Here is a 14,556-nt window from a genome sequence, read left to right on the forward strand (position 1 = left end):
TACCATTTTTTGCTCTTCCATTTTAAAAATATTCATTCTTTCAGTTGTGGTTGGATTTAATCCATCAAAAAGAAAGAAAAAAATATTATGTAGCATTTAATACTGTAGACTGTAATAAAACCAAATAGCCACTAAATATGGCTGAGCAAAAGCTATTTATTTTAATGATTGCAAATGATCTGCAAATGTTATTGTTATTCTTAAGTGGTACTGCTTATTCCATCATCATTGTATCATTTTACCCTTTTTCAATTTTCAATTATTGTTGAATTTGAGCTGTTCCTTCAATTAATACATGTAAAAGATTATGTGATATTCTATTCCAAGGTGCTTTACAAAGCAGAAAAAGAAGCAACAAGATACAATATAAGATCAATCAATCCATGACAAAACAGATGGAGCTCAACTTTGAAGAGTCTTTGCTAATGCATTTTTCCATTTTCTAAGCCATTTTATTTCACTGGGCAAAAAGAAAGAACCAACCTCAGTGTAAAAGTTCATTCAAAGGCACACACACTCCAACACCCACAAGCACTCACACTGTGCAAATTCAAAAAAAATTACTTTGGCAGGACATCCAGTCCGTGACTCTATGGCAGACCAGAGTCTGTCTCCTTATACAGAGCATAACTGAAAATTCCCAGTAATTTAGGCTTCCCTGTAGTTCTGCGAGCTTAATGGGATTTGATAAGGACAAATAGTTTTTTTTCCTGACACCTCACAAGAGAGTAACATAACTTTTAAACAAGTCTAATAATGTTAAGTAAAAGGTTTGTGGCACAAAAAGCTGTGTCAAATATCACTTTTCTAAATTTCTTAAAAAAAATCTATTTATTTCTCAACAAGTTAGACTGAAAGTAGTTACAAGATGACAAATTGATTAAAAGCAGCAACACGGTCATTAAAATGGGGTTGGAAGGAAAACCAACAGTCACAGGATGGTTGCCAATGAATTATTTGGGGACAAAACAAAAACAAGACCACACAAACAGACACCCCCCACTGGTGAAGAGTACTTGCATTCAGATGAAAGAATAAGCAAATAAAATATTAAATATTCTGTTTTGTAGAATTCGTAAATTGTCAGAATGGAGCTTTTCTCTGAGTACTACATTTCTCAACACCTCACTCTGTGTTCATTGTGGAAAAAAAAAATTACTTAACTGCCTCACCATGTGTCCAGAGATCAAACAAATTGAACAAAACCCACACAACTGTGCAGATTTAAAAATAAACACATACTGCATTAAGTCGCCCAATTCCACTTTCCTACCACATACAGTATATTATTACAGTGACGTTCAGAGTGCTTGCTACATTGTTATTGGAATTTAAGAAAATTATGCAGATATTTTAATATTTTTTGTCTTTATTTTTACAGTTTCATGATCACCATCACTATTGTTATATGCATTCAACTTTTCTTGGTGTTCTTTTTATTAAAGCCATTATTTCCTAATGAGAGCACTAGTGGGTGAAGCTGCAGACTTTAACATTCAGTGTTGTTTGCCTTGGTGTCTAATCTGCTTGTTGTTAATCATCTTTATTAGAAAACGATTATGGGAACGAATACCACAGAAAAAGGTGAAATAATAGGAAAATAACAAAAAAAGAGTCGGGCATTTATGGCTATAGCAAGAATACAAAGCAGTGCAATTTCATTGTGAATTTGTAATTAAAATAATTAAAATGCAATTAGGTTTTGGAGCAATACATTTTATCCTACAAAGCCTATCTGTCATAAAAATATAAAAGCATCCTGATTAATTTTATGCAGTGTTCTACCGGTTCTGTAGTTGTACTCTGTCAACTTGGAGAAATGTTCAGTACAGAGCAATGGAACTGCCTTCATCTCTGTGTTACTACTTGTTTGGAGATACTCTCAGGCTTAGCTGTCACCAGGGCATGATTTGGAGGACAGGGCATTAGTGGTAAGAGCTATTTTGGTTCATTTCTCTTTTGCTCTGTGTTCACTCTTCCTTTATTGCTCATTTCTACAACCCCAATTCCAATGAAGTTGGGATGTTGTGTAAAATGTAAATAAAAACAGAATACAATGATTTGCAAATCCTTTTCAACCTATATTCAATTGAATACACTACAAAGATTTCGAATGTTCAAACTGATAAACTTTATTGTTGTTTTGCAAATCTTCACTTATTTTGAATTTGATGCCTGCAACACGTTGCAAAAAAGCTGGGACAGGGGCATGTTTACCACTGTGTTATACCACCTTTCCTTTTAACAACACTCAATAAGCGTTTGGGAACTGAGGACACTAATTGTTGAAGCTGTGTACAGTAGGTGGAATTCTTTCCCATTCTTGCTTGATGTACAACTTCAGTTGCTCAACAGTCCGGGGTTTCCATTGTCGTATTTTGCTCTTCATAATGTGCCACTCTTTTACTACGAAGCCATGCTGTTGTAACACATGCAGAATGTGGCTTCGCATTGTCCTGCTGAAATAAGCAGGGACGTCCCTGAAAAAGACGTTGCTTGGATGGCAGCATATGTTGCTCCAAAACCTGTATGTATCTTTCAGCATTAATGGTGCCTTCACAGATGTGCAAGTTACCCATGCCATGGGCACTAACACACCCCCCATATCATCACAGATGCTGGCTTTTGAACTTTGCGCTGATAACAATCCGATGGTCCTTTTCCTCTTTGGCCCGGAGAACACGATGTCCATAATTTCCAAAAACAATTTGAAATGTGGACTCGTCAGACCACAGCACACTTTTCCACTTTGCGTCAGTCCATCTCAGATGAGCTCGGGCCCAGAGAAGCCGGCGGTGTTTCTGGGTGTTGTTGATATATGGCTTTCGTTTTGCATGGTAGAGTTTTAACTTGCACTTGTAGCTGTAGCGACGAACTGTGTTAACTGACAATGGTTTTCTGAAGTATTCCTGTGCCCACGTGGTAATATCCTTTACAGAATGATGTTGGTTTTTAATGCAGTGCCGCCTGAGGGATCGAAGGTCACGGGCATCCAGTGTTGGTATTCGGCCTTGCTGCTTACGTGCAGAGATTTCTCCAGACTCTCTGAATCTTTTGATGATATTATGGACAGTAGATGATGAAATCTCTAGATTCCTTGCAATTGTACGTTGAGAAACGTTGTTCTTAAACTGCTGGACTATTTGCCCATGCAGTTGTTCACAAAGTGGTGAACCTTGCCCCATCCTTGCTTGTGAACGACTGAGCCTTCTGGGGATGCTCCTTTTATACCCAATCATGACAAAGACCTGTTTCCAATTAACCTGTTCACCTGTGGAATGTTCAAAACAGGTGTTTTTTGAACATTCCTCAACTTTCCCAGTCTTTTGCTGCCCCTGTCCCAGCTTTTTTGGAACGTGCTGCAGGCATCAAATTCAAAATGAGTGAAGATTTGCAAAACAACAATAAAGTTTATCAGTTTGAACATTCGATATCTTGTCTTCGTAGTGTAATCAATTGAATATAGGTTGAAAAGAATTTGCAAATCATTGTATTCTGTTTTTATTTACGTTTTACACAATGTCCCAACTTCATTGGAATTGGGGTTGTACTAAAGTAGCTGTGTTACCTGGTGTCAGCCGGGAACTTTTGTAGGATGACACACATTTGTTACTGCACACCCCCATACCATCACAGATGCTGGGTTTTGAACTTTGGCCCGGAGGACACGACGTCCCATGATTTCCAAAAACAATTTGAAATGTGGACTCGTCAGACCACAGCACACTTTTCCACTTTGTCAATCAACTGGGTATATCATAAGTATAATGTAACTAACTTTTCTATATACAATATTTGTAGTTTTTCTTGACCAAGGGCTAATATTATTGGCTTGCACTGTGTTGTAGCAGTTAAGGCTTTAGACCTAGGAATTCATACCCTGAGGTTGTGGGTTCAAATCTTGCTGCTGGCACTGTGTGACCATAAGCACATCTCTTCAAATGCCTGAGCTCCAACTGGAAAAACAAAAGAAATGTAACTAACTGCATCTCAAATGTTTGAAGTCTCCTTAAATAAACTCATCAATTAAATAATAATAATATTATAAGGTCACTGGAGTGGTTTACTCCTGAAAATGTTATACACAATTGTCCATGAGTAAAACTTTGCTACGTTAGATTAAATCCTAAATTTCCTAGTGACTTTGGGTTAGTTGATGGTGTAGGGGTCATGAAGGAAGGACAAGTTTCCTGACCGTGATAAAGAATAGTTTCTTACGCAGACAGGAAGCCATAATGGATGGACTAAGTGAACAGCATATCATGAACAACAAATTCCCAAACATGAGAAATAGATAGATATATAGATGCTTTATTAATCCCAAGGGGAAATTCACATACTCCAGCAGCACCTTACTGATACAAAAAACAATAATAAATTAAAGATTGATAATAATGCAGATAAAAACAGACAATAACTTTATATAATGTTAACGTTTACCCCCCCCCCGGGTGGAATTGAAGAGTCGCATAGTTTGGGGGAGGAACGATCTTCTCAGAATGTCAGTGGAGCAGGACAGTGACAGCAGTCTGTCGCTGAAGCTGCTCTTCTGTCTAGAGATGACACTGTTTAGTGGATTTTCCATAATTGATAGGAGCCTGCTGAGCGCCCGTCTCTCTGCCACAGATGTCAAACTGTCTAGCTCCATGCCAACAATAGAGCCTGCCTTCCTCACCAGTTTGTCCAGGCGTGAGGCGTCTTTCTTCTTAATGCTGCCTCCCCACCACACCACCGCGTAGAAGAGGGCGCTCGCCACAACCGTCTGATAGAACATCTGCAGCATCTTATTGCAGATGTTGAAGGACGCCAGCCTTCTAAGGAAGTATAAAGCGTCACATGGTTAAAGTCTCCAGCGATTAGCACAAGCGCCTCAGGGTGCTGCGTTTGTAACTTAGCAACAGCAGAATGGATGATGTCGCTCGCCGTCTCCACGTCTGCCCAAGGAGGGATGTACACAATGACAACAATGACGTGTCCAAACTCTCTGGGCAAGTAATAGGGACGCAAACTTACAGCCAACAGTTCAATGTCCCTGCAGCAAGTGGAGACTTTGACGTTAACATGTCCAGAGTTACACCACTGTGTATTAACATAGAGAGCGAGTCCTCCTCCTTTGTGCTTTCCACAGGTACTTGCATCTCTGTCCACTCTAACTGTGCTAAACCCGGGTAGCTCCACGTTAGCATCTGGGATGGTGGTAGTTAGCCACGTTACGCAAAAACACAACAAACTGCATTCTCTGTAGGTTCTGATATTTTTCACCAGCGCAGCCAGTTCGTCGATCTTATTTGAGATTGAGTTCACATTTCCCAGAATCACAGAAGGCACCGAAGGCTTAAAACGCCACTTTCTCGCAAGCCGCTTCATTTTTAGCTTAGTGCCAGCTCTGCTGCCACGATACCGCCTTCTTACCTCGTTGGGTAAATAGGGTACCACACCGATACTGGCATTTGTTCTCAGCGCTCGAAGTGGAGTACTTGAATAGACGAGTCTCGGTGTGTAAAAATCCATGCCCACGTTGTAAAAGTAAGTGTGTCCAGGGAACATATCCACATAAAATAAAGTGATAGGAGTGATCAATAAATAAAAATAGAAAAATAAAAGTAGAAAAGTACACATACACATACAGTCATACACGGAGCTGCTGAAAAGGCTGCCACTCTCGGCGGCGCCGGAACTAACAACTAACAAATAGCAGTGTTCTTCATTAGGACACCACAGGGTGGCATGGGAGAAAGAGTCCGGAAACATAGCCCTGTCACAGTCTTTATGTACCATCAGAGGGACCTGCCAGAGGGGGACTACCCTTTTCCTACATGACCTTGGTGTGCCACTAGAAGCAGTTTGCAGGTCAGATTTAAAAGAAAGCTTGCAGCCTCACTTACATGAGTCAGAAGACAGTGGGCAACACTACACAAGAAGTGGAAGAAAAGAATTTCTATTGGTGCATTTTGGTTGGCGTTTCTAAAAGAAGTTGTAAATGAATAACTGGGAATTGTTTTTTGGCATTATTGTGTCTGAGGTTTGGGGCTCAGTGGTACTCGCTTGTGGTTATATTGGAGAAAATGTCAGGATTTTCTACCCATTGGTTGGCAGAGTCCTGAAAAAATTTTTGTAACCAAAACCAAGGCCTTAATCTCACACATGCGATACCAACACCAGGGACCAGAAATAATAATAATAATACATTTTATTTATATAGCGCAGAAATGGGGCAAAGAACCTCAGAAAAGCTGGCAGATATGGAAACGACAGATGTCTATCAGGCAACTTGTCACGGTCAGTAAGCTCAACAACATATGAAGACAGCTGGGCAACATACTGGGTCTGAGAATGGGATCCGTATGCATAGGAGTACCACCTTGCAGGAGGGACACTGGATGGCCTTCTTGACGGAGCGCTACTCGATACAAGCAAGGAGGAGATATGTACTGTTGAAAGGCCCAAAATCACTGCAAAGTGTTGCGGAAAATCTTGCAAATTCTAACAGTGAAAACGGCAGGCCATCCATTATGTAGTTCAGCACCCACACCCAAGAAGGCCACAAGACATGAGAAGACCGAAGTGATGAGAGTATCGCTGTTAAAACCCTTAATGCCGGATCCACAGCACAAGATTCCCCGATGACCAGATCTGGGATAAGTGACTCTCCTTTCTCTCCAGGAGATGATGTGGAATCTCTGAATCGGTGTCTGAATTCCACTAAAAAATTGTTATTAAACCAATTACACAGTAATTTAAACTTACTTTAGCTATCCATTTAGATGTGCAGTGAAATGCTGAATGCTCTGCAGTCTCATCTGAAGTGATGGTGGAATTTGTTCGTGTTGTCAGGCCTAATTACCTGCTTCGGGTGTACTGAAGACTGAAAATTACCTCTCCTGTGGCTCAACTTTATCAATTGGCTTAATGGCAGTTCTTTTCACCTGTTTTTAACTGGGCGTGACGGTACACTGTTTAGTACATCCATCCATCCATCCATCCATTATCTTAACCCACTTATCCAAGACAGGATCATGGTGTTAGTTGGAGCCTATCCCAGCAATGACCAGGAACATGGAAGGAACAACACATGAACACGGTGCTAGTCACACAATTTAGTTTGAATGCTTATTTTACAGTTCATCTTTTTGCAGATGTAGCGGTCATTTCTTTTAACCTCATATTGAGTGCAGCAGTATTGTTGTAACCGAGAATGACAGACATCACATACAGCCGACTACAGTGCATTATTCACCTTTACTAGTGAAGCCTCTGAATACCAAAGTAAAATCTTGCTTAACAGAAAGTCATTCCCTTTCCAAGAGGTTATGTTTATTTTAACCAATGCAAAGTGTTCTTTATGCATATGACACACATCTATATGTTTAATGGAAGTCTTCCTGCTATAGAAGGTTTATCTGTTGTGATTACAGGCTTGCTGTCCTGTGTTATCAGAGACAGACTGCGGGTAGTGCTCCTGCCTTTATAAGCTGTGTGTGCAGCTGAGTAGGAAGAACAGACATGCTTTTTTTGTCACTAGCCATTACATGTCGAGCTCTTGGGTGTCACCAATGGATCTTTCAGCATTTAATGGCTAGAATCTTTCTGAGGCCAGACTGTGTTTTGATAGAGAGACATTTAGAGCAACACCTGCTATTCAAGTCTCATCTTTATCATTTCTGTCTAACAAAACAGATTATTTAAAGAGTGGGATCAAAGTTGAGTCCTGGGCTCCCCTGAGGCTGCAAGGCTTTTACTCCAACCAGTGACTCAATTGAACTTTTTTAGATTTCTTAGCTTAGTGGGCTGTCCTTTGTAGTCTCTTATCCTAAACAAATATGAAATACAGTGGTCTCGAAGTATTCAGACCCGTTAACTTCCTGCACACCTTATTTTGTTGTAGATTTAATTTTAGTTTTTGGCAAATTTATCCATTTTTAACTACACCTACCATAAAATGCACAGAAAGTAAAGGCCTGTATAATTTCTAAATTCTTCTGTATTTGCATTTTGGCCAAGACTTTAAACGCTTACAATTCCTTTGCCATTTTTTTAATTCACCCTTTTCCATAAAGTTTGCTCCCATAATTGCATCCAAATGCTGCCAATACTAAATGCTAAAAAGAAAAGGCATGAGTGCCATATTCACGTCTCCACTTAAAATTTTAAAAAATATTTCTTAATGAACAGCCACATGAAAACGATTGTGAAGTAGCTGCTCCCTTTTAGCATTCAATGTGGTCTGAGTTGGTGTCACTTCCTTTGTTTGCTCATTGCTAAATTCAACAGAAAACTGACAAAAAGAAAATGGTAAAGAAATACAGCGAGTTATAGCTATGACAAACAATAACAAGTAATTCTAAATTTCTTAAGAGATATTTGCAGGCCCGATGACTAAATAATGGGATCAATTAAAATTAAGAATGAAAAACTGAGGATTACATTTGCTTGAATAAAAACCTTTGGCCATAGTGGATCCCCAGGGCTAAACTGCTGTAGAGAATTTAAAGTCTTTCAGTGTTTCTGAACTTGGCTTCTCTGTTTTTTTAGGTACAATACCCTTCTCTGTGTTGCCTCCCCATAATTCACTTCAAAACTTGCATAGAACTTTAAATAATAGAACAGAATATAGCAAAAGCAAATGTTGCAGTATATAATTGGACTAGATATGCTACAAAAACACACAGCTGGCACCATACAGACGTCCAGTTTAACTGTGTCACTGTGTGATTCCCCATTATTTGGCCAGTGCTATTCCTTCACAAAGACAATCTGAACAATCTCAGTCAGTCTTATAAAGTTGTTTCCTGAGCAGGTCAAGATACTGAATAAAGGGCTTGTCTGTGCCATTCCACAGTATAGTATCAGATCAAACCATTTCAGGAAAGAGTCAAAGTAACTAAATAGAACCTACTCATCTTTTGATGAAGCCTTATGGCAGTAATACCATCTAATAATAATATTTAAAATAAAATCCTGATAAAATCCTGACACACATGATCCTGTGTTTATATTATATTTACAACATTGACTTAACTGATCCATCGCAGTATATTGGTTGTCTTCAGCTGCAATGGAAAGCACTTGTGCAAATGCCAAGTTGTGAAACAATATGACAGCTCCTTGTTTTGACTGAACAGTCTGCATTTACTGATGAGCTGGCAAATGAAAAAAATGACTCATGGTAATTCAGTACCCCTGGATTAGTACCTTACCTGTGTGAGAGCCCCTTCTGCTAAAGCTTCTGCTGGACTGGTGGGTGTGATTGGAATTATCTGGCCTAATACACCAACACTAAGCTCCAGCTGGTCAGCCCGGAGTGGTAAAAAGGAGTCTCTTCCGTTCTGGTTTTCTGATTCAACACAGTATTTTCCAGCACTGGGCAAATTGGCAGTAGGTTCTGGTGCTTGACACTCCTCTGCAAGCTGCAATACTTCTGGTTCCTCTTCTGATGGGCTGCTAGTCACTTTCACCCTCTGTCCACCAGCTTCTCTGAGATCCTGAAAGTCTTGTTCTCGATCTACCAAAACCCATTCCCGGGAATCCACATCCTGTCGACCAGAGCTCAGATTGAGAGCCACAAATCCACTACTGACTGCTCCTTCTCCCTGCTCTGGTGAGCCAGGTGAGCCCACCTTGATGAATTCTGGTATCATTTCCTCATCATAGTGCCAAATTCTGTCAGCACTACAACCTTCAACTTGCTGAAGAGGGACGTTTCCTTCTTCTTTGTCCTGAATTGCTGTGTTTGCTAATTTTCCACCACTATAAATAGAAAGAAAGTGTCCAATAATCAGTTTAGTAATGACACACTGAGACAGATACTCATAATACAAGGCAACTGATACTATGTAAATTAATAGCTTAGTCCACAGAATTGTGTTTTCTGGTAATTTCAAATGCTACTCCCCATGAAATGGACATAAAATGCTTATGCTTATAAAATTCTATTGAATTTTAAGTAATAAAACTAATGACAATGTCAAATAATTTTCCCCACTTCTGCTAAATAAATTTTGAAGAAATATTTCAGTAATATTTGTTTGAAGGAAAGTCAAAATATTTGTTTGTTCAAGTGGGCTACTTAGCAGCTTATTTTGGTTTATGATGGACTTGTGGGGGTCAGAGATGGTGGTTTGTAACACTGTGGCACCTCAGGGAATTGTTCGGTCTTCCTTCTTGCATACTCAATACACAAAGGACTTCCAGTATAATACCAGCTCTTGCCAACTACAGAAGTTCTCAGATGACTCCTCCATCACAGGCTGCATGAATGATGAAGATGAGTTAGAGTACAAGAGGCTGGTGGAGGATTTGTCTTGAAATGCAGGAAGAACCACATTCAGCTCAACATCAAAAAGACAAAAGAGTTGGTGGTAGACTTCCGGCATGTAAAGCAGCCCCTGAGACCAGTCATCATCCCGGGGAAGGAAGTGGAGGTGGTGCATAGCTGTAAGTACCTGGAGGTTCATATGAACAGCAAACTGGACTTGTCTGATAACACAGTGGCACTGTATAAGAAGAACCAGAGCAGACTAAACTTCCTGGGGAGACTCTGACCTTTTAATGTGTGCAGCAAACTGCTGGAAATGTTTAGGCAATTCGTTGTAGCTACTGTATTATTTTGTGCTGTCGACTCCTGCGGTAGCTATTTGAGTTCAAGTGATGTAAAATTCTTGACTGAGCTTAGCAGAAAACATTGACAGTCTACAGGCTGTTGTGGAAAAGGGGATGGTGGCAAAATTGAATGCAATCATGAACAATTCTGCTCATTCTGTCTAGGGAGCACTTCTTGAGAGTACTTTTAGCCACAGGCTTATTCCTCCAAAGTGTACTAAGAGGAACATCTGTGGATCTTTTCTGCTTAATTCCATTAGATAGCTATACACTTCCTCCTGCAGTCTCTCTCTTACCACCAGTCAGTAGCTAAAGGAAAATAGCTATACACTTAAACTTAGACTTAAATTGTTATCTCTGTAGTGTACATTTCAATTTCCCTTTTGAGGATTAATTAAGTATATCTAATCTAATCAATGATTTCTGAAGTTTCTGTGAAAAACCTAACATCACCATACAACATTTCTGCAGAAGGCTTACCAAGGTGAGCACAACACTTTGGTGTAGCAAATTAAAGAAAGGCGAGACAGTGACATTGACACTCCAGTTAGCTCTAGTAGACTTCGTGGAAGATAGAATAAGGACAGCATATAAAGACAAGTGTGCTACACCATGGAGAGATTTTGTTTCATGTCTGTTGCCTGAGAGCCAGAAACAGCAAATAATAAGGAATAAAGCCCAGATTGGTAAAAGAAAAAAATAAGACAGAAGAAGCTTTTCAGTTCCAGAAAAAAACAGCTTCTGATTGAAACAAAAAAATATAAAGAGTACACTCTCATACATTCTCAATCTTGCTAACAGGAATGAGAGGAGAGAAGAATGTTATTGGAAGCTCAGTACTTAACAGTAAGTATGGTGCAATCAAGATTGTACAGATAATATAAAATAACCAATTGCTATATATTGTTAAATTGGTTAATACTAGTGTTTAATCAAATATGGGTTGTGGACATCACTGTGATGGGTTGCCACATGATTGTGCAGTAAAATTATTCATATTCATCCAAATCTGATTTCTGTGCAAGTGATATACTATCACCCTCTACTTAAAGTACTTTTTATTGATGTGGTATTCCATCATAAACATATCCTATAAACAATGCTCTTGGCACATTACAAAGAGCTTTTGGTTCTATTTAACAATATTAAGTATTCCTCTAACTTAGATGACTGAAAATAACAAGGGGGGCTGGAGAAAAAAATAATAGGCTACAATATACATCAGTTGTGTTCTGATTTGGCAGCAAAATTAACAGAGTTCAACAAAGTGTGAATTTTGTGGTGAGTGGTATTCCACCCTCTATTTAGCCAACTGTTTACAGTAGTATGTGTTCCAAGGTGGGGGGTGGAGTTGAGGTGATTGATGGAAGGATCATGGAACTAGTTTGAAATGTCAAAAAGAAAAGGATATAACAATTTTTGGGGTGTTGTTATGGGTGAGTCAATAAAGTGGGGGGTATACTATATATAGTTAAGTGGCAGTATTATATCCATCCATTATCCAACCCGCTATATCCTAACTACAGTATTATATGGTAAATTTAATTTCAATGGGCAGGGACAACTGGTAAACGTCTGATCATGTTTGCCGTTACAGCATACATTGAATCCAAATATATAACAGAGGTGCAAAGAGGACTTTGTATTTAGTTGTCTTGGTAATAGTGAATTCCTTCTTGTAGTGCTATTTTAAAGTGGTTTGATGTATTTCAATCTACTGGTAGTGTAAACAGCATGTTTGTGGGACCAATAAAAGCTTTAAGAATGCCAGTAAATATCAAAAGGGTGAAACAGTCTGTTAGAAGTCTTTGTTGTTCAGCACTATCTGTCAGTTTAAACATTTCAAATTAAGATTGTTTGGTGAACTCTTCATCGTAATTCATCCTGTTACTTGTAGAAAATGCAAATAAAGCAGATATTATGTGACAATTTTTTTTACTTGTTATATTGAATTATTAAATGAAAACTGGGATATGTTGAATAATTTGCAAAGTCATGTAAAAGAACATTTTGTTAATGGTGGAGCTCAAATGAAAAACATCATAGTTAAAAAAAAAAAAAAACATTATTTTGAGACAAGGTAAATAAACTGCACTTTTTAACTGCTTTATTTCTTATCCAGTGCCATAAGGGAGGGAAATTCTCTCCACTTTACTTAAGCGTATAAGCATTTACTCTGGCAGTGATATATATCAGGAATTTATTACCCATTTTGAAAGATGATTATTGTTTTATTAACCATATGTTTGCTTTACACTCTTCTCTTTTAGTAACATTCATGTGAGAGATATACTTGAATGGAAACATTTGCTGTTTTTTATTATACGGCTTTTAGTTTCTCAGTGTATGACTCAGCTATCATTATGTTAATAATCCTCTTCTTAGGAACCAGTAGGGTACAAAATGTTTTATGTGACTCCTCATATTTAAAAAGTTAACAAGAGTCAAAATATTGTTAGTCATTGCCTGTACCCAAAGAGAACCAAAAAATCTATCTGACTTCACTGAGAAGGAACTAGCATATTTATGAGGTTGTACACTTCAAGTAAGGCTTCTCCTGCTTCAGTGCACACACTTCAAATGTACCTCCTTAGTGTTACTTTTAAGGAAATAAAATTTTCACATTACATACCAAACCTCCAGGAATTTCTCAGCTTTAGGCTTGGGCTCCAGAGTCATGCGTTTCTCGAGTTCAAAACTGTGAATAGAGCGCAGCTTTCTCAGGAGAGGGGCATCTCTGTCAGACTGGACGGTTTCGGAGCGGACTCGGACAGGGGAACCCCAACTAGGACCTGCAAGGGGACTATTTCCCTGGTTTTGGCTGTGCTCCTCTTCTGTGGTGGCCTAGAGTCCAAAAAAAAAATTAAAAATATTAGCTGTAGCACCCAGATGAACCAATGGGGAAAAAAATTCTTAAAAAATACGAGCCTGCAAGAAACAAAAAAAAGAGCATGTGGTGACCTAGGACGGGAACAGTGAGAAAATAACATGTGGCTATGTTGTAAGAATGTTAATTATGTATAAAGTACAAGTATAGCATCAGTAAGAAGAATTCTCTAACACAAATGGATAAACAGTAAGACTGAAGATATTTCAAAGAGACCCATTTAAACCTTACCATTAAGCCATTGCCAGACCAGCTTAATCAAATCCACAATTATAAGGGCACTGGACACAAGACAGAAACCAACCCTGAAAAGGGTGCCAAGGGGAAACCTTGATACTGTATTCATTTATTGTTGCCAGGTAACAATAATGCACTTCTTGGTACCCGGAGACAAACCCACACAGACATGGAGAGAATGTGCAAATCCTCACATATCACAACTGGACCAGTATTGTATTCCAGTCTCCTGGAGCTATAATGAAGCATGTCACCCTAAATGCTTAGTTTTTACTTCAAACATGCAATATTATCCATGTACTAGGATAGTATTTGTTTTGACTGCCTGAAGAAATACTGATGTTCAGACTCCTACGGTTTTGTTTGCCAATAGGTTATTGTACCCCTAGATTAAGAGGAAATTCTTTAAAAAGAGTATATAGAAGAGTATACAAAATTTTACATGATTAGTTCAAATATTAAAAAATATTAATGTTTCTTAATATAAAAAAACAAGTATATTCAATTAAGGATAGCCTGTGTGGATCAAGCAGCTGAAAGCCTTTGTTGTGTGTGCGTCTAAAAGCATTCTCAGACAGGATGGGAGTCAAGTGGATAACTTTGAAAAAGTTAGACCTCTTAAATCATTGAAAGATGCTGAGAAATTAGTTCATGCTTTTGTTTTCAGTCGACTAGATTACTGTAACACATTCCTCTCAGGACTACCCAAAAAAGACATAAATCAATTGCAACTAGTGCAGAATGCATCTGCTAGAATCTTAACTAGGAAAAGAAAATCTGAGCAAATTTCTCCAGTTTTGATGTCACTACACTGGTTACCTGTGTCATTCAGA

General features: G+C 38.7%; 1 protein-coding gene across 1 annotated transcript in view; it reads right to left on the reverse strand.

Annotated features, from left to right (window-relative positions):
- The window catches only part of ttbk2a (tau tubulin kinase 2a), a 325,367-nt gene that overhangs the window by 45,112 nt on the left and 265,699 nt on the right, over positions 1-14,556 (reverse strand). The window contains exons 12-13 of the mRNA XM_051920065.1: positions 13,232-13,443; positions 9,198-9,747 (exon numbers count right to left, since the gene is read on the reverse strand). Coding sequence (XP_051776025.1) covers positions 9,198-9,747; positions 13,232-13,443 — 762 coding nt within the window. The remainder of the gene's footprint in view (positions 1-9,197; positions 9,748-13,231; positions 13,444-14,556) is intronic.

The sequence above is a fragment of the Erpetoichthys calabaricus genome, chromosome 16 (assembly GCF_900747795.2).
Source record: "Erpetoichthys calabaricus chromosome 16, fErpCal1.3, whole genome shotgun sequence".
Taxonomy (NCBI): Eukaryota; Metazoa; Chordata; class Cladistia; order Polypteriformes; family Polypteridae; genus Erpetoichthys; species Erpetoichthys calabaricus.